Source organism: Doryrhamphus excisus, chromosome 9 (assembly GCF_030265055.1).
Source record: "Doryrhamphus excisus isolate RoL2022-K1 chromosome 9, RoL_Dexc_1.0, whole genome shotgun sequence".
Classification (NCBI taxonomy): domain Eukaryota; kingdom Metazoa; phylum Chordata; class Actinopteri; order Syngnathiformes; family Syngnathidae; genus Doryrhamphus; species Doryrhamphus excisus.
Window position 1 is genome coordinate 4,730,842 of NC_080474.1, and position 20,617 is coordinate 4,751,458.

The following is a 20,617-nucleotide window of genomic DNA, read 5'->3' on the forward strand; positions in this document are numbered from 1 at the left end:
CGGAAGAGAGCAACACATGTAAATATAATGAATAGAGCAGAGCAAACCTTGAGTAGGCTACCCAGCATGCCTTGCGGCAGGAAAATGTTGCATGTGGCCCACATGCCCTAGCTCGCCCACTCCTGCAGCAGCGTATGTATGTTTACCTTTCAAAAGTGTATTCACTCTCCGAACGGAAGTAGTAGACATGGGACTTGAAATGCAGCTTAAAGACGTAGTCCTTGTGGATGTTCTCAGACTCGGAGGGAATGGTGACGGAGTAACCCAGCAGTGGAAGGCTGGCCAGAGGGTAATCATCCTGGGAAAAAAAGATCACAACTACATGAAGCACCACAACAACTACTAAGATACTTGTTGATCTCATTGAGTGTGCAGGTTTGAGTCCAAAGGAGGGTGTGATGTTGGTCATCACATGAATGAATGGAGGCTATCTAAACACAGTTTTGGTATAAACAACAACAAAGCATTAGAATAAAAGATGTTTGCAGGTCATCACCTGGTGCGACTTGTAGAAAAACAGACTGAAGTTGGTGAAGACCACCCACAGCTTCTGCCAGCCGTTGCTGTTCTTGAACTTGCGCAGTAAGTTCCCCGACAGCTGATTCTACAAAACACAAGAAATGTCAAATACTAATATAATGCCGCAGACAACAGACTGAAAATGTGCTGCTATCATTCCTCTTTTCTACCTTCATTTTATTTTCTTAATATTCAGTTTTAAAGGGACTGGATGCAACGTATTCCTGGCTGCCTAGAGTGCTGAAAGCATTATAACCCGCCTCTTCCTGCTTTCAGAGCATATAGTATGACCAATGTAACATGTTTGTTGTCAGCTAATGATACCGATACGGCAAAGTTTAGCTCCTAATGTAGGCAAATACTATTATTTTTATGCAGTCAACTTTGCACTTGTACAATCTGTTGTTTTAACCGACTCTTGTTAACATAACATAACATGACATAACATACTAGCATACAACATAACATGCTTGTCATAACATAAAACCAGCATCTACAAATACTTAGCATTACACAACATAGAAGCACACAACACAACATGCCGGTGAAAACACACCATAACATACTAGCACATAGCTTAACGCAATAACATAACACACCATAACATACTAGCACATAGCGTAACGCAATAACATAACACACCATAACATACGAGCACATAGCATAACGCAACACACCATAACATACTAGCATATAGCATAACGCAATAACATAACACACCATAACATACTAGCATATAGCATAACGCAATAACATAACATACTAGCACGTAGCATAACGCAATAACATAACATACTAGCACATAGCATAACGCAATAACATCGCACACCATAACATACTAGCACATAGCATAATGCAATAACATACTAGCACATAGCATAACGCAATAACACAACACACCATAACATACTAGCACATAGCATAACACAATAAAAAAACAGGATATAAATATATATATATATAAACAGGATATAACATAACATGGTAGCCTGTGGTGGTGTTCTTATATTAACATAACATACTAGCACATAACAAAAAAGCAACATAGACCAGCATATGTAGATTGTGTTTTCGTACTGGTAGCTGGTCTATGCTAATCTGGAGGACCACAGAAACAATATATGTTGGTCACACCAGACAAAAAAAATGTCGTCTTGAGCCAGTTGCATACAGTCCCTTTAAACAGCCCCAAAATAGAATATATGCAAATAGCATAGCATATAGCAGTTTAATGTGTGAGCTGACTTGTGTATTTATGTGCTTCTCCATTACAGTAAGCGCCACTTCATTAGGTACACCTGCACGATCAAATGGGGACCAATACAAGAACTCTTTCCAAAATGATGCCTAGTTTAGATTAATATAACAATATGTTTACTGTGGTTATATGCAGTGCTGCAGTTAGTGTAATATAAAATATTACTAATATAAAATATATAAAATACTAATATAATATAAAATACTACTACTAATATAAAATACTACTACTACTACTACTACTACAAAAGAGACAAGATTAACTTTCATTCATTCATTCATTTTCTACCGCTTTTCCTCACGGGGGTTGCTGGAGCCTATCCCAGCTGTCTTCTGGCGAGAGGCGGGGTACACCCTGGACTGGTCGCCAGCCAATCACAGGGCACATATAGACAAACAACCATTCACACTCACATTCATACCTATGGACAATTTGGAGTCGCCAATTAACCTAGCATGTTTTTGGAATGTGGGAGGAAACCGGAGTACTCGGAGAAAACCCACGCATGCACGCGGAGAACATGCAAACTCCACACAGGGATGGCCGAGGGTGGAATCGAACCCTCGTCTCCTAGCTGTGAGGTCTGCGCGCTAACCGCTCGACCGCCCGACAAGATTAACTTAGTCGACAAATTTGTAGCGCATCTCTTGCATTGGACGGCATTCCAATTTATAGGTGTACCTAATGTTGTGTCCAACGAACCCACAAGCCCCCCCCCCCCCCCCCTTGCTGTCTGCCTGGCTTCTTTACCTCTAGACTGCTGCAGGCTTCACTAAAGGAGAGGCTCTGCACTCTGTACCAGCAGATAACACACAGGGGCACCGGTCCCGGGCCACTGCGCTGCCCCGCCTTATTCTCACTGACAGGACTAGGACCTTCTAGCGCGGGGGAAAACGCACAGAAGCGTGGAGGGGGGGGGGGGAGAAGAGGAAAAAGAAACAGGGAAGGGAAGGACAGAAAGACAGAGACTGAGTAGGTTGAAGGACAGGGCATGCGGTGCGGGGCTAGGGTCAACAAGAAGCGGCGACAGTGCTGCGAAAAGGACGTGGTTACAGCAACACAAAGGAAATACTGTTCCTACTGTACACCCCCGCCCCCCCAACAGTGAACCAACACGTAGCAAACAGAAGGTGAACCAAGTGGAGGCAAGACAGAGCTGGGTGGAGGAGCGGGGGGGCGGGGCTCAGTGCTTGATGTGTGTCCGGTACCTCCACAGCTACGTTAAAATCCACCATGGACACGCTGGTGTTCCTGTGCCAGCACACGTGCACCATAGTGTTACCGCGCTGGGGGGCCGCCCTCTCCAGCGAGCTGCGGGACGCAGTCATGTCATCCTCGGACTCCGCCTCCGTTACACACTCTCCGGGGAATTCTGGGAAAGTCAGGAGGTTGTTACTGCGAGACAACGGGGAGGCGAGGGGGAAGATTGTAGAAGACATGTACTTCCGCCCCCCCCATAATGCCGGACCCCCCTTGGGGTACCCTGATCTATGGGAAGTTGAGCATCCATCCCGCTACACTTCTTGGGGGCAGCATTGACCTGCTCAATAAGATGCTGGCATGATGGAAACAGGAGTTCAGAACATTCAGAGAAAGAGAACCACCGTCCCTTAAAAAAAATAAATAAATAACCAAAATTATTGTTATAATTTTTCCCATAATCGATCAACGGCATTTAGTTCCATGCCCATTCCTGAAATACATAAATTAATGTCTTAATAAAATATTTATAATATATGACATTCAGAGAAAGAGAGCCACCCGTCCCTTTAAAAAAAAAAAAATCAACCAAAATTAGTTATAATTTTTTCCCATAATTGATCAACGGCATTTAGTCCCATGCCCATTCCTGAAATACATAAATTAATGTCTTAATAAAATATTTATATGACATTCAGAGAAAGAGAGCCACCCGTCCCTTTAAAAAAAAAATCAACCAAAATTATTGTTATAATTTTTTCCCATAATTGATCAACGGCATTTAGTCCCATGCCCATTCCTGAAATACATAAATTAATGTCTTAATAAAATATTTATATGACATTCAGAGAAAGAGAGCCACCCGTCCCTTTAAAAAAAAAAATCAACCAAAATTATTGTTATAATTTTTTCCCATAATTGATCAATGGCATTTAGTCCCATGCCCATTCCTGAAATACATAAATTAATGTCTTAATAAAATATTTATATGACATTCAGAGAAAGAGAGCCACCCGTCCCTTTAAAAAAAAAATCAACCAAAATTATTGTTATAATTTTTTCCCATAATTGATCAACGGCATTTAGTCCCATGCCCATTCCTGAAATACATAAATTAATGTCTTAATAAAATATTTATATGACATTCAGAGAAAGAGAGCCACCCGCCCCTTTAAAAAAAAACTAATCAACCAAAATTATTGTTATAATTTTTTCCCATAATTGATCAACGGCATTTAGTCCCATGCCCATTCCTGAAATACATAAATTAATGTCTTAATAAAATATTTATAATATATGACATTCAGAGAAAGAGAGCCACCCGTCCCTTTAAAAAAAAAACAAATCAACCAAAATTATTGTTATAATTTTTTCCCATAATTGATCAACGGCATTTAGTTCCATGCCCACTATATCCCTTTAAAAATACATAAATTACAATATTTATAATCTATGACAATAAAATTAAGAAATAATTTGAACAACAAAACAATAAATAGAATATGTATAAATAATCCATAATAAAATAAAAATATATCAATACAATAACAACAATAAAAATGTTTACATTATGTCCATTTCCATCCATAACATGCAATCACAACATAAGAAGGGAATAAACGTGACTAAGTCCCACATGCTAGCTACTGCTAACTTACTGTTGTCCGTCAGACTGCAGCCCAGCAGGTCAGATGAAGGCCCGTTGCTGGTCTTGGTCCTTTCTATGGCCATCTCCAAGTCCTCCATCCACTTCTCCATCTCTGACAAACAACTGCAAGGAGACACGCACGTGTGGAAGACCGTACCTGCAGGTCGCTGTGAGATGTTTCCATGCTCCTACCTCGCCGCCACCACCACCGACTGCCGCTGGCTGACCAAGGTGAAGGCGTGAGGAACACCCCACTCATCTTCACTCTCTCGGATCTGGAATAAGACACAGACATGACACGATGGCGCTAAGTAGGACGGCGAGGACCAAAATAGACACAAGAGGAGAGATTGCGGGCGGGAGGATTAAACGTGTGGTTATCCTTGCATGCATGAGTGTATGTGTGGCTTGAATCCAGATGTTTGATGCCGCTTTATTTGCACTAATGACAGACGGCTGTCAGTCCTTATAGTCCAATTAACAGCGACTCTTACTGTCATGCCATGGAGAGGAAGGTGGCCGTGAACTTTGAACTGATTGGTGGCTGTCATCCCTCGACTGCTGTACAAAATAACGTCGTTGAACTGCAGCCAGAGAAGCAAAGGGAGAAAGAAAAATAATAAATAAATAATATTAATACAAAATAAATACAAAATTATAAATAATAAATAAAATGACAATATCATGGAAATATAATCATAATATTATGGGAAAAAAGTCAAAATATTATGGAAATAGACTCATAGTATTATGGGAATAAAGCCAAAATATGGGAATAAATATAGGAATAAAGTCAAAATACTTTGGAAATGGAGTCATAGTATTAAGGCAATAAAGCCAAAATATGGGAATAAAGTCAAAATATTATGGGAATAGAGCCATGATATTATGGGAATAAAGTCATAGTTTTATGGGGATAAAGTCAAAATATTCTGGAAATAGAGTCATAATATTATGGGAATAAAGTCAAAATATTATGGGAATATAATCATAATATTAAGGGAAAAAAGCCATGATATTTTGGGAAGAGAGTCATAATATGGGAATAACGTCAAAATATTATGGGAACAAAGTCATAACATTATGGGAATAAAATCATAATATTATGTGAACAAAGTGATGATATTATGAAAATAAAGTCAAAATATTATGGAAATAGAGTCATAATATTATGGGAATAACGTCAAAATATTATGGGAATATAATCATAATATTATTGGGAAAAAAATTATTCTGGGAATAAAGTCATAATATGGAAACAAGGTGAAAATATTGTGGGAATAATGTGAAAATATTATGAGAATAAAGTCGTAGTTTTATGGGAATAAAGTAAAAATATTATGAAAATAGAGTCATAATGGGAACAAACATGGGAACATTTTGGGAAGAGAGTCATAATATGGGAATAACGTCAAAATATTATGGGAACAAAGTCATAACATTATGGGAATAAAATCATAATATTATGTGAACAAAGTCATGATATTATGAGAATAAAGACAAAATATTATGGAAATAGAGTCATAAAATTATGGGAATAAAGTAAAAAATATTATGGGAATATAATCATAATATTATTGGGAAAAATTATATTCTGGGAATAAAGTCATAATATGGAAACAAGGTGAAAATATTGTGGGAATAAAGTCATAACATTATGGGAATAAAGTCATAACATTATGGGAATAAAGTCATAACATTATGGGAATAATGTCATAATATTATGGGTATAAAGTCATGATATTATGGGAATTAAGTAATAATATTATGGGAATAAAGTCCTAATATTATGGGAAGAAAATCATAATATTATGGATATAAAATCATAATTATATCGGTATAAAGTCATAATATTATAGGAATAAAATCATAATATTATGGGAACAAAGTCATGAGAATAGTCACATTAAAATACATAGTTAATAAAAATACACACTTTAATTCATAAAAATAAAAATAAAGGCTGTTGAAATCACTTAATCATTTGTTAAAATCACTTAATCAACTCTTATCTTCTGGTCCAAACGTGAAAAAGTGAGGCGTTACCAAGAAAAACATTCGTTGCTGTAGACCCTTTCCAGACAGTTTGCTAAGGCAACCAAACCTGATGAACTCCTAGGAAGAAATAAAGTTTCTTTATTAAAGATATGGAGATAAATGAATTCAAGAAAAGTGATGAATTCAAGCAAACGTACCCGACCAGGAACAACAAGATTGTCTATGCCAATCAAATCCTTCTTCAGCTCCAACAGCTTCTGGAAGTTCTCCATCTTCATGACGCTCCCTTGGAGCTGCTCCACCACCTCAGAGACATCAGCCAGGGCAGCTGCAAGCCCACCAGGATGACAGACATCATCACAATCGCTGGTATTTCAATCTGTAGACTAATGTAATAACTTCATGAAGGTCTGATCATCTACGCATCAATCTATCTTTCACATGGTCCTCATATCCTGATATCTTTGGCCGTTCTCCAAGTCCTCCTCCTGTGTGCACGGTACCTCTGCAGTCCCTGAAGTCGACATGCGTGGCCGGGTAGTGTTTGCACAGACGCTCTAGGATGTGCTTGTAGTGCACCAGGCGGTGTAGCGGCCTCAGGATGAAGACGTTGAGGGGCACGTAGCAAACCTTCTGCAGCTCAAAGTCCCTGCAGAGAGATTCTAACCTGCGGGACGACTTGCACGCCTTCTCCAGCTCCGTCAGGACGTCACACTGCTTGTGCAAGTTGGTCGTCAGAGGCTGCGGAGAGTTACGAGTTATGAGCAAAGCCGGGGGAAAAGAAGCTTGGATGAAAGAGGAAGTTCACCTTCAGGCCTTGCAGGTTCTTGAGCAGGACATCTCCAATGCGTTGGTAGTCTCCTTTGATGTGAGCGTTGGAGCGCCCTTCCCTATGAGAGATGAGCAGCAGTAATTTGTCAGTGACAAAGCCCCCCCTCAGCAGCCTTTCATGCTGATTTAACAACGTCTCCTTGAATATGGTGAGGGTGCTCCAAAAGTTAAAGACCAAACTCCACCACAAGGTGTCGCCTTTGAATGCAATAGCTCCAAATATACCCTCACTTAATAGTATCCAGGGTAGCTAACAGTAGCCTGATTGTTATTTTTCCTTTTTTAGAATTTACAAAATAAAAATAATAAACAATGAAATTTAAAATTTTCAAAATAAGGTCCACTTTTACTATAACTTTAAATTTTGTACAATATTACTATAATAAAAATTAAATAAATACTATAGTATACTGCAAAATAATTTGAATTATTGAAAGTATTTATTCGCTATTTGTCCGCACTTATTGTTTGTATTTTTTCTTTGTTTTTACTGTGTCGTAAAATTTATTATAATATGAATTTATATGGGCGGCACGGCGGTCTAGTGGTTAGCACGCAGACCTCACAGCTAGGAGACCAGGGTTCAATTCCATCTCTGTGTGGAGCCTCTCGCCCGAAGACAGCTGGGATAGGCTCCAGCACCCCCTGCGACCCTCGTGAGGAAAAAGCGGTAGAAAATGAATGGAGAATATATTCTCTCTTCTTATTATGTCTCTTATATTGGGCAATATTAGTGTAACGATTACTGTGGGGATGTTATTTAATGTCTTGAGGTCTCTAATAATGGTAAAAGCTGTATTTAGAAGGTAAGATAAATGGGAGATGACTATACTGCACCTAATAAGATTGTTGTAGTTGTATTCATAAATATGTGGATGGACTAGGGCCGCACGGCGCGCAGGCTAGGAGACCCGAGTTCAATTCCACTCTCGGCCATCTCTGTGTGGAGTTTGCATGTTCTCCCCGTGCATGCGTGGGTTTTCTCCGGGTACTCCGGTTTCCTCCCACACTCCAGCGACCCTCGTGAGGATAAGCGGTAGAAAATGAATGAATGAATTTCTATAATAAAAATATTTATATAAATACAACCCAAATTTTGGGTTGTCGTGTATTATCATCCACTACTGCATGTAACGGCGAGTATGTTTGGTCTGTACTGCAACTGAAAGCATTTTTAATTGAGGACAGCGGCTAAATAACCCACCATGGGGCCAAAGACGAAGAAAGAAGGTGAGAATTGAATTCAGAGAACCCCTTGGGCTTCAATAAAAGGTAAAAATGCCATGAAATATTAACTGGATTTACATGATTTTTTAGGAAAAATATGTCCATATGTCCTTCGCTGGGTCATTCTGAGTGTGCTGCATGTCAGCGGGATCAAAAATGGGAGGAAAAGAAGCCAACATCAACGGGGAAATAAAAAGAAAGTGGAAAAAAATGACTTAACTCAAGCGGCTGTTAGCGCTTGCGTGTTTTGGGAAAAGCACAACATCATTAAAGAGATCAGACACCCGAAACCCGACGGCTGCCTTGGCGCGGCGTGACAGTTACCATGGAGACAACACATCCCGAGGTCATATGAAGGCACTGGGTTCGCTAAAGCAAAATCCAAAAGATGGTTGCATGTGTTTTGACACTGTGTGTGTGTGTGCTCACCACAAAGCCAGCCTCTGCTCCACCTCCCTGAGAAATCCGATGTGGAACTTGTGTAGCGGCTCAAAAATGGAAAAAATGGTGTTCTTCAGCGATTCCGGAGTGGCCTCGTCTTGACCGACGGCATTCTGGAATGACTGAAATACCAAAAGAAGGCAAGTTTAAATCTAATCTTGACCCAGACAAACCCTTCTTTATTAAAACTCGACTCGCTTGGGAAAAGGACTTGAGCACAGCGGAGCACCGGACCGGCAGTTTAAATGAGGAAAAGTGAGCGGGAATGATTTACAGAGATGATGCATACTGTATCTAAAAAAAAAAAATGGTGGGACATAAGCCAACACAAATATTTATGAGATATGACATAGTGTTTGCTGAAAGATAACAAGAGGATAAAAGCATCAGGGGAAGGGAGACTGATGGCTGCTCCAAAGAACCGTAGCAGAATATACTACACTACAAGCCATAGTATTAGGTACACCTGCATCTGACTACTACTATCTACTAATAAAATGTATTATTATTATTATCTGAGTACTTCATATTTATTCAACCTTAGTCTTCCGACAAAAGCACCAGACCACACAGCACACTTTTAATACAGGTTTGAATGATATATTCTCATTTTCTTTTATTATGTTTATTATATTGGGCAATATTAGTATAAAGATTACTGTAGGGGTGTTATTTAATGTCTTGAGGTCTCTAATAATGGTAAAAGCTGTATTTAGAAGGTAAGATAAATAGGAGACGACTATACTGCACCTAATAAGATGTTGTATTAATAAATATGTGGATGGACCAGGGCAGGCCTCACAGCTAGGAGACCCGAGTTCGATTCCACAATCAGCCATCTCTGTGTGGAGTTTGCATGTTCTCCCCGTGCATGCGTGGCTTTTCTCCGGGTACTCCGGTTTCCTCCCACATTCCAAAAACATGCTAGGTTAATTGACTACAAATTGTCCATAGGTATGAATGTGAGTGTGAATGGTTGTTTGTCTATATGTGCCCTGTGATTGGCTGGCCACCAGTCCAGGGTGTACCTCGCCTCCCATCGGAAGACAGCTGGGATAGGCTCCAGCACCCCCGCGACCCTCATGAGGAAAAAGCGGTAGAAAATAAATGAATGAATTTTGGGCAATATTAGTATAAAGATTACTGTAGGGGTGTTATTTAATGTCTTGAGGTCTCTAATAATGGTAAAAGCTGTATTTAGATGGTAAGATAAATGAGAGACGACTATACTGCACCTAATAAGATGTTGTATTAATAAATATGTGGATGGACCAGGGCTGCACGGCACTCAGGCCTCACAGCTAGGACACCCTCGTTCGATTCCACCCTCGGCCATCTCTGTGGGGAGTTTGCATGTTCTCCCCATGCATGCGCGGATTTCCTCCCACATTTCAAAAAAATGCTAGGTTAATTGACTCCAAATTGTCCATAGGTATGAATGTGAGTGTGGAGTGTGGAGGACGGATACAAAAATATCATCTGCTGAAATAAGCCGCGTCACAGCCTGTGTCCGTGTTCTGTGGGCTAACCCAAACAATCAATAGTGTCCCCCTGCCCCCCACTCCCCAGAGGACAACGAGGTGTTGGCACACTCTGCCACGTCTTACCACGGTCACTGCCTCCAGGTCTTTGACGTACGTCCTCTCTGTGGTCAGCAGCTCCTTGGCGATAAAGTAGGCTCTGTCTGTGGGGAACCTCTATGAAGGCAAGAAAAACAAATAAGGGACTTCACTGTGGAGATTAGAAAGACATTTTTGGACAAATTATTTACATCAGGGGTCTCAAACTCGAGACGCTAGTTTGAGGCCCCCACCTTGATACCAAAGTTTAATGTTGAAATTAAATTGTAAATTTGATTTACATCAAATCACTCGACCTAACACTTACTACAATCACGAACACAACAGGTAAGTAAACACACATAGTGCAACTACTACTACTACTACTACTATTACTCCGGCAGTGATTTCTTGCACCCCCTTGAAACGTCACATTTTGGAGTGGCCTTTTATTGTGGCCAGTCTGTCCTAAAAACACATAGGGCAACAACTACTACTACTGGGAATAACTAACTATATGTACTGACTGTTTTTTTGACAGTAACTCCTGCAAATTTTGGAGTGGCCTTTTATTGTAGCCAGCCTGAGTCACATGGATGGATTATCTCGGCAAAGGTAAGTAAACACACATAGTGCAACTACTACTACTTCTACTACTACTACTACTATTACTCCGGCAGTGATTTCTTGCACCCCGCTGAAACGTCACATTTTGGAGTGGCCTTTTATTATGGCCAGCCTGTCCTAAAAACACATAGGGTAACTACTACTACTGGAAATAACTAACTATATGTACTGACTGTTTTTTTGACAGTAACTCCTGCAAATTATGGAGAGGCCCTTTATTGTAGCCAGCCTGAGTCACATGGATGGATTATCTCGGCAAAGGTAAGTAAACACACATAGTGCAACTACTACTACTTCTACTACTACTATTACTCCGGCAGTGATTTCTTGCACTCCGCTGAAACGGCACATTTTGGAGTGGCCTTTTATTGTGGCCAGTCTGTCCTAAAAACACATAGGGTAACAACTACTACTACTGGGAATAACTAACTATATGTACTGACTGTTTTTTTGACAGTAACTCCTGCAAATTTTGGAGCGGCCTTTTATTGTAGCCAGCCTGAGTCACATGGATGGATTATCTCGGCAAAGGATAAGAACAGATTTGTCAACAATGTTTAACAGAAATAAGCTTCCTGTGTACTATATCCAGTGTAGTATTGTAGTAAGACTTCAAATCAAAACACAAACCTTCCTCCGAACGTCGTCTTCATCGTCAGTACGAATGCTGCAGGCGTCGTTGAGGAGCGGGCTGGTGAGAGGGGACGGCTGTCGGACGTCAGGACTGTGGCTCCCCACCTCCAGGGACGCCCGGCCGTTAAGCAGCCCGTTTGAGTGGCCGGGAGACGTCGACAGGTAGGGACTGTTTGTCAGCGCTCCTATCGGAGAGACACGAGGGAGAATTCCGTAAGAATGAGAATCCCAGCCGAATGATTTGTTGTTTGGCTGCCATCCGCTCACTCCCTTAATGAAATTGCATTTGAGCAGTAATTCAATACGGCTTATGGAAAAGAGCAAGTGACAGTTATTGACAGGAAGCTATCTGTTTTCCCCGCCAAAGAGAAAAATGCTTGGCTGAGGTATCTGCTTTGTAGCGATGAAACATCAGCAGAGACTCGACTTTATAGTCCTGACGACCCGACACTCGCAGGACACAACATTAGGCACAGCTCTACAGCTCCAATACATGAGCTTTGCTGTTGCATTTCTAATATTTTCATTATTTTAACTTCCTGATTCAATGCCGTTCTACACCAGTGGTTCTCAACCGGCTTGGCGAACTGAGCCCAACGAACTGAGGCCAAGTGGAGATGTTAGGCTTCATCAGGGTAGGTTACAACCGCCTCTGTCATCATAAGACAGGAAGTGTGACTTATGTGACGGTGTGTGTGTGTATGTGCAGATAAAACAAATTGCGTATTTTCTTCCAAGTGAAAGGTCTTGTGAGTGTGCTAGATAAGCACAAACATGTCGCCGTAGTCATCAAAAACAAAGTGGAAAATATTCCATTCCTAACACAACGTGAGCTGCAGCCGTGTGCTGTTCTCCAGCAGATATCTGCAGCTGTGTGTCGTGCCTTCCCGTCCTCTCATGCTTGAGAAGACTAGTAGGAATGCTGGAGCCTATCCCAGATTGGGCAAGAGGCGGGGTACACCCCTGACTGGTGGCCAGCCAATCACAGGGCACATATAGACAAACAACCATTCACACTCACATTCATACCTATGGACAATTTGGAGTCGCCAATTAACCTAGCATGTTTTTGGAATGTGGGAGGAAACCGGAATACCCGGAGAAAACCTATGCAACATGCAAACTCCACACAGAGATGGCCGAGGGTGGAATTGAACCCTGGTCTCCTAGCTGTGAGGTCTGCGAGCTAACCACTAGACCGCAGTGCCACCCATAGAAATTCATATTATAATAAATACACACTAAATATAATAAAAACACACTAAAAACAAAGAAAAAATGATTAACCTAGCATGTTTTTGGAATGTGGGAGGAAAACGGATGCAAACTCCACACAGATATGCCCAAGCGGAGAATCAAACGCAGGTCTTCCCGATCTCCTGACTGTGTGTGGCCTATGTGCTAACCACTCATCCATCATCCGGAATATAACAAAAATGCTAAATCCAATTTAAAAAATACATATTTTATGGAGACTTATAACTTTTCATGCAGAAACCAATACAAAAATAATTATAAATGACGTCATTAGTAAATAAGTGCGTCAATGAGTGGAATGGTTTTGCTACATTATGTCCATTATCATGCATTTTACCAAATAAATACTGAAAATGATTGAGAACCACTGACATAAATGGACATTTAACATAATTTAAGCAAAAGTGTGCAGTGCACCTGAACGCCTCATCAGCTACCGGTGCACTGTGCTTGTTAGAAAGGAGACAGAAACTGTGTTGTTCATGGTTTTGTGCGAATTCAATGAAGAAATAAAGCACATAAATGCTCACCTAATAAATATGATTCAAGGAATCCCTGGGTAAAAATCTGTCTATAGTGTCCTAACTCTAAAGCAACCGTGAGTCATTCTTAATAAAGCCTGATTCACCAACACATGGAGGCTTTGTTTAGTGACTTGGCTATTTTGATAGCCACACGGTTTGCCTGTAGAAAAAGCATATTTTTAGCACTATATTTAATCAAAAACTAAATCCTACGCACAAAAAGCGAGGTTCCACCACCTTGGGTGAATGTTACTTAGGAAATACATGCACCCCCAGCGTGGTTGTGATGTGGAACACATTTAATAGTGAGACAAATGACTCTACTGTGATTGTGGGGGGTTTACTGTAAACACAAACCAGGACAAATCTCAAGATTACCACTAATACGTGTTAATGATGCCTTCAGGTGACTCAGGCAGGAACCGACACGACAAAACTACAACGAGTATGGCGGGTGTGAGGGCATGATGCAAAAAGACAGTTGCAGAATGTCCTTGAAGTCATTTTTATTGACTCTTGTGCAACATCAGAAAATGGAAGTCATGCAAGCAAAGCAGCGGAGAAACAGAAGAGTGTAGAAAAAAGGAGCGGATTCATGCAGAGTCACAATGTAGCGCTACAAAAGTGTCAAAATGACGGATACTCACATTAAAGTACATGCAAAAAGTAGGAAGGGCAGCACACATGTGATGTGAAGACAGTCCCACAATCCTGGCATATATGTATTTGATGGTGTACGTATGATGCACAGTTCATATGTCAACCAGGATGTGGGGCGGGGGGGCGTGCATGAGAAGGGTTTCCTAAAACTGCAGTGGTCGACTAACAAATGAGCCACAATCAATAATTCATTGAGCAATTTAATGGGACAATAAATAAATTAATAAAAAAACTAAATAATTATTATATTAATATTAATAATAATAATAATAATATAATATATATTATAATATAATAATGAATACATATAATAATAAAAATACATATAACAATAATTATATAATAATACAATTATTATATATATATATATATATAAATAGCAAAAATTATTTAATTTATTTATTGAAAAAGAAAATAATTACTAACAAACTCAATAATTATATTAATAATAATAATGAAATAATATAATATATATTATAATATAATAATGAATATAATAACAATAAAATATATATATAACAATAATAATATAATATAATAATTATTATATATATATAAATAGCAAAAATTATTTAATTTATTTTCTTTTTTCAATAAACAAATTAATAACAAACTCAATAATTATTATATTGATAACAACAATAATAATATAATATATTATAATATAATAATGAATAAATATAATAATAATATAATTATTATCTATATCTATATATATATATATATATATATATATATATATATATATATATAGCAAAAAATATTTAATTTAATTTCTTTTTTCATATTTTGTTCATATTAAATGAATATTTAATTTATTTTATTTTATTAAAAAAAAGAACTGTTAGCTGGACCACTGCAAAGATGGAAACATGCTTGCTGGGTTACCACTCATTTTAAAGTCCCACGGTCATAGCGTGCAGGGAGGAAATAAAAACACAAGATACACAAATGTTTCATGCAAACAGACAAAAAGAACAAGGACAAGGAAAACAAAAAGAAAGAACAAAAAACGGGTGCCAACACAAGTCAACATGCAGACAGAAGTGCAAAATAAAAAAGGTGCAGTGTTTTTTTTTTTGCAGCGTGATGGAAACAAAGTGCATTGTGAAGACTGGAGCTGCTGGTATACTTTGGTGTAATTCTTAGGCCCAAAATATATACTCTTTTCCCAAGAATATACAGTGAAGAAAATAAGTATTTGAACACCCTGCTATTTTGCTATTTCTCCCACTTAGAAATCATGGAGGGGTCTGAAATTTTCATCGTAGGTGCATGTCCACTGTGAGAGAGATAAACTAAAAAGAAAAATCCAGAAATCACAATGCATGATTTTTTTAACAATTTATTTGTGTGATACAGCTGCTAATAAGTATTTGAACACCTGTGTATCATCTAGAATTCTGACCCTGAAAGACCTGTTAGTCTGCCCATTAGAAGTCCACCTGCACTCCATGTATCATCCTGAATCAGATGCACCTGTTTGAGGTCGTTAGCTGCATAAAGACACCTGTCCACCCCATACAATCAGTAAGACTTTAACTTGTAACATGGCGAAGACCAAAGAGCTGTCCAAAGACACCAGAGACAAAATTGTACACCTCCACAAGGCTGGAAAGGGCTACGGAGCAATTACCAAGCAGCTTGGTGAAAAAAGGTCCACTGTTGGAGCTATCATTAGAAAATGGAAGAAGCTAAACATGACGGTCAATCTCAATCGGAGTGGAGCCCCATGCAAGATATCACCTCGTGGGTTCTCAATGATTCTAAGAAAGGTGAGGAATCAGCCCAGAACTACACGACAGGACTTGGTCAATGACCTGAAAAGAGCTGGGACCACCGTTTCCAAGGTTACTGTAGGTAATACACTAAGACGTCATGATGTGAAATCATGCATGGCACGAAAGGTTCCCCTGCTTAAACCAGCACATGTCAAGGCCCGTCTTAAGTTTGCATATGACCATTTGGATGATACAGAGGAGTCATGGGAGAAAGTTTTATGGTCAGATGAGACCAAAATAGAACTTTTTGGTCATAATTCCAATAAGCGTGTTTGGAGGAAGAAGAATGAAGAGTACAATCCGAAGAACACCATCCCTACTGTGAAGCATGGGGGTGGTAGCATCATGCTTTGGGGGTGTTTTTCTGCACATGGGACAGGACGAGTGCACTGCATTAAAGAGAGGATGACTGGGGCCGTGTATTGTGAGATTTTGGGGAACAACCTCCTTCCCTCTGTCAGAGCATTGAAGATGGGTCGTGGCTGGGTCTTCCAACACGACAACGACCCGAAGCACACAGCCAGGAAAACCAAGGAGTGGCTCCGTAAGAAGCATATCAAGGTTCTAGCATGGCCCAGCCAGTCTCCAGACCTGAACCCAATCGAAAATCTTTGGAGGGAGCTCAAACTCCGTGTTTCTCAGCGACAGCCCAGAAACCTGACTGATCTAGAGAAGATCTGTGTGGAGGAGTGGGCCAAGATCCCTCCTGCAGTGTGTGCAAACCTGGTGAAAAACTACAGGAAACGTTTGACCTCTGTAATAGCAAACAAAGGCTACTGTACCAAATATTAACATTCATTTTCTCAGGTGTTCAAATACTTATTAGCAGCTGTATCACACAAATAAATTGTTAAAAAAATCATGCATTGTGATTTCTGGATTTTTCTTTTTAGTTTATCTCTCTCACAGTGGACATGCACCTACGATGAAAATTTCAGACCCCTCCATGATTTCTAAGTGGGAGAAATAGCAAAATAGCAGGGTGTTCAAATACTTATTTTCTTCACTGTATATTATATAGTATTGTATGTATTATATAGTGATAATACAGGTTAAATATACAACAAAAACGTACCACTGTTTAAAAAAGCCTACAATTTTTTACATGTTTATGTCTTTGTGCTTTGTTTTTATGTCAAGCATGAGATTTCCCACTTTGTTCACTGGTCCTTGAACGCACCTTAGATCCTTGCTGTTTCCCTAAATGAAACTCGCATTGGTTAGCAACACATTTTTGTGAGGCATATTTAGGGATTAAACCCAGAGCTGCCAACGTTTGGGGTTTGCAGTCCAGTAGACTTTATGGTAAATGTTCCGCTACAATGTGTACTACCCAACAAGACGTCACACAGACAGTGGCTTGTGAGCTTCAACCTCGCTTGCAGCCGAATATGTGTATGTTTTTGCACAAGTCATAAGGCATATTCGATCATGACAAACACTGTGCATTCAATAAGTCAAATATTGCTACAACCTGTCTGGGTAGAAAGTGCAGAAAGACCCCAAATTCTCTGCGGGAATTTCAATCACTCGCAAATCAAATATGAAATGTAACATGGCACTTTTCCACCCCCCCTGCAGGGACACGTTATCACCAGCATCCTTCATACGGTGATGAAACGAAGATTATCTCCCTGTGAAGCACAAAGATGGCGGCTTCAGTGGAAAAACTACAATGGAACCTCCAAAGTTGGCAACAATCTTCTGCATGAACTGATAATGGGGATTGATAAACTGTTGCCAGCATTAAAAAGGTGGCTTTTAAGCAACACTTTAACATTTGTATCTGCTATAAGTGTCAATAGTATTTCTCTGTTGTATCATTTTAATTAAATAAAGTGCAAAAATACAGTGTATGTGCATGTACTGTATATACTGTATTATATATTAGGGATGTGAAAAATTCATTCATTCATTTTCTACCGCTTATCCTCACGAGGGTCGCGGGGGTGCTGGAACCTATCCCAGCTGTCTTCAGGCGAGAGGCGGGGTGCACTCTGGACTGGTGGCCAGCCAATCACAGGGCACATATAGACAAACAACCATTCACACTCACATTCATACCTATGGACAATTTGGAGTCGCTAATTAACCTAGCATGTTTTTGGAATGTGGGAGGAAACCGGAGTACCCGGAGAAAACCCACGCATGCACGGGGAGAACATGCAAACTCCACACAGAGACGGTGGAATTGAACTCTGGTCTCCTAGCTGTGAGGCCTGCGCGCCGTGTAGCCCTAGTCCATCCACATATTTATTAATACAACATCTTATTAGGTGCAGTATAGTCGTCTCCTATTTATCTTACCTTCTAAATACAGCTTTTACCATTATTAGAGACCTCAAGACATTAAATAACATCCCCACAGTAATCGCTACACTAATACTGCCCAATATTCATTCATTCATTTTCTACCGCTTTAACCTCACAAGGGTTGCGGGGGTGCTGGAGCCTATCCCAGCTGTCTTCGGGCGAGAGGCGGGGTACACCCTGGACTGGTGGCCAGCCAATCACAGGGCACATATAGACAAACAACCATTCACACTCACATTCATACCTATGGACAATTTGGAGTCGCTAATTAACCTAGCATGTTTTGTGGGAATGTGGGAGGAAACCGGAGTACCCGGAGAAAACCCACTCATGCACGGGGAGAACGTGTAAACTCCATGCAGAGGGTGGAATCGAACTCGGGTTTTCTAGCTGTGTGGCCACTTCCTCTTTGAGTTAAGGTTTTGTGCAAAGTCTCACATGGCGTTACTCACGACGGTAACTTTACCCCAAAACCTTGTTGGAGTTCAACTTTGGAGGTTCCAATGTCCCGCCGTCTTCCCACCCTCTTCCAGGTACCAAAGATATTCTCTCGGACTAGCAGAGTATCTGAGCGCTCTCGTCATCACTAAAGGTGTGGCATCCATCCTCGTCAGCCTCCTCATCCAGCTGGAGGCTACCAAAGGAGAACTTGTTCCTCGGTAAAGGTGAAGTTGCCTCCGTCGGATTCCCAGACCGAAGGGGGCTGCCGTCTTTCCCCCCAGTGGCCTCCAGTTCTGACTCACTGGACTCGGAGCCACTCATGGCGCCGCCGTTGTTTATCTGGACTGCCCCTATATGCGTGACCCCAGACTGACCGGTGTGTTTATTCCCAGGGTGAGCTTTGGGTCTGCCTGGAGCCGAGAGCCCGTTCGCTAGCATGCGGCGCTCCAGAGCGGCCATTCGTTCCGCACGAGACAGGACCGGTTGGGATTCTTGCCCGGGCCAGGATGTGGCCTGGCTCGCCTCGTCGGCATGAGAGCGGTGTTTGGATTTGTGGTGCTTACGTGAGCGATGAGAACGGCTCGGCGTGGGCGGGGAAGTACTATCAAAGCCGTTCTGCTCAGCGTGACTAAGGAAGCCTGCAGCATGGATGGTGTCCATTACAGGGGGACCTTGTGATCCCATTAAATGCCGGACCACAACCGGGCTCCTGTGCTTCTCTCGAATGGGTGAAGCGTCCGGCGGATTACTAAGGTTCTTCCCGCTGACCGGAAAACCCTCATCCCCGTTTAAGGTTCCCGTATTTGACCCATGCTCCACAAAACTCGGAGTCCAACCTGCACTGTAACCGCTATCTTTAGCAGCCCAAGAAGATGAACCTGTTGCCAGATGTTCCGGCCGTGTCGAGTCTCTGGACGGCGGTCTGTCTTGGCGGGGCTTGTTCTGGTGAGCGGGACTCGCTGGGACTTCGGAGTTTTCCTGCGAACTCACCAAAACCGATTCCTTCCAATGACGCTGCGAAACTGAGTCGACTCTGTCCCCAAGGGAACCACTCTAAAGTAGAGATCGGAAAGACTCGGGTTATTGGAACTAAAAGCTTGTCTATTGAAAACCTGCAGCAGCACAAGATCTGGTTTTATGATCTGCTTGGATTTTGACTTCTTTCTGAATCGGCTAAATATTGTCAAAATTTTAAAAACAAAATAAAAACCTAGCAATCAAATAAATCCTGCGCGTGACTGCACAAAACTATATTTCTTTTTTTTTTTTTTAAATGTTGACCCATTTTTTGTATCACCAAAATATTTGCATATTACCCCCATTTTATCTTCACTCCACTGGCTAAATATTTTAGCGTTCATTTTAAAATTATTTTATTTGCTTTTAAATCCCTCAAACGTCTTGCACCGCCGTACGTCGCTGACCTTCTACATTTTTACACTCCGTCCCGGTCTCTCATGTCAGCTGATCAGTTGCTCCTGACGGAGCCTTAAAGCGGAAAAAAGCGGAAGCTCAGGGGGGATCGTGCTTTTACTGTTGCAGCCCCAAAATTTTGGAATAGTCTGCCTCTGCATATCATTGTCTGTTTTTAAATCTCATTTTAAGACCCACATCTTTTTACTTTTCTTATTTTTTATTACTTTGATCGTAATGCATTTTATCTAATTTTATTTTTTATATTTTGTTTTATCTTATTTTAT

The 20,617-nt window shown here is 40.6% G+C and overlaps 1 protein-coding gene across 1 annotated transcript in view; it reads right to left on the minus strand.

Moving 5' to 3' along the window:
- The window catches only part of LOC131135385 (FERM, ARHGEF and pleckstrin domain-containing protein 1-like), a 64,594-nt gene that overhangs the window by 794 nt on the left and 43,183 nt on the right, over positions 1 to 20,617 (minus strand). Inside the window, exons 13-26 of the mRNA XM_058081137.1 lie at positions 19,796 to 19,970; positions 11,939 to 12,126; positions 10,730 to 10,819; positions 9,111 to 9,244; positions 7,432 to 7,513; positions 7,127 to 7,364; positions 6,821 to 6,951; positions 6,672 to 6,740; positions 5,120 to 5,209; positions 4,818 to 4,900; positions 4,636 to 4,748; positions 2,986 to 3,149; positions 497 to 604; positions 147 to 298 (exon numbers count right to left, since the gene is read on the minus strand). Coding sequence (XP_057937120.1) covers positions 147 to 298; positions 497 to 604; positions 2,986 to 3,149; positions 4,636 to 4,748; positions 4,818 to 4,900; positions 5,120 to 5,209; positions 6,672 to 6,740; positions 6,821 to 6,951; positions 7,127 to 7,364; positions 7,432 to 7,513; positions 9,111 to 9,244; positions 10,730 to 10,819; positions 11,939 to 12,126; positions 19,796 to 19,970 — 1,817 coding nt within the window. The remainder of the gene's footprint in view (positions 1 to 146; positions 299 to 496; positions 605 to 2,985; positions 3,150 to 4,635; positions 4,749 to 4,817; positions 4,901 to 5,119; positions 5,210 to 6,671; positions 6,741 to 6,820; positions 6,952 to 7,126; positions 7,365 to 7,431; positions 7,514 to 9,110; positions 9,245 to 10,729; positions 10,820 to 11,938; positions 12,127 to 19,795; positions 19,971 to 20,617) is intronic.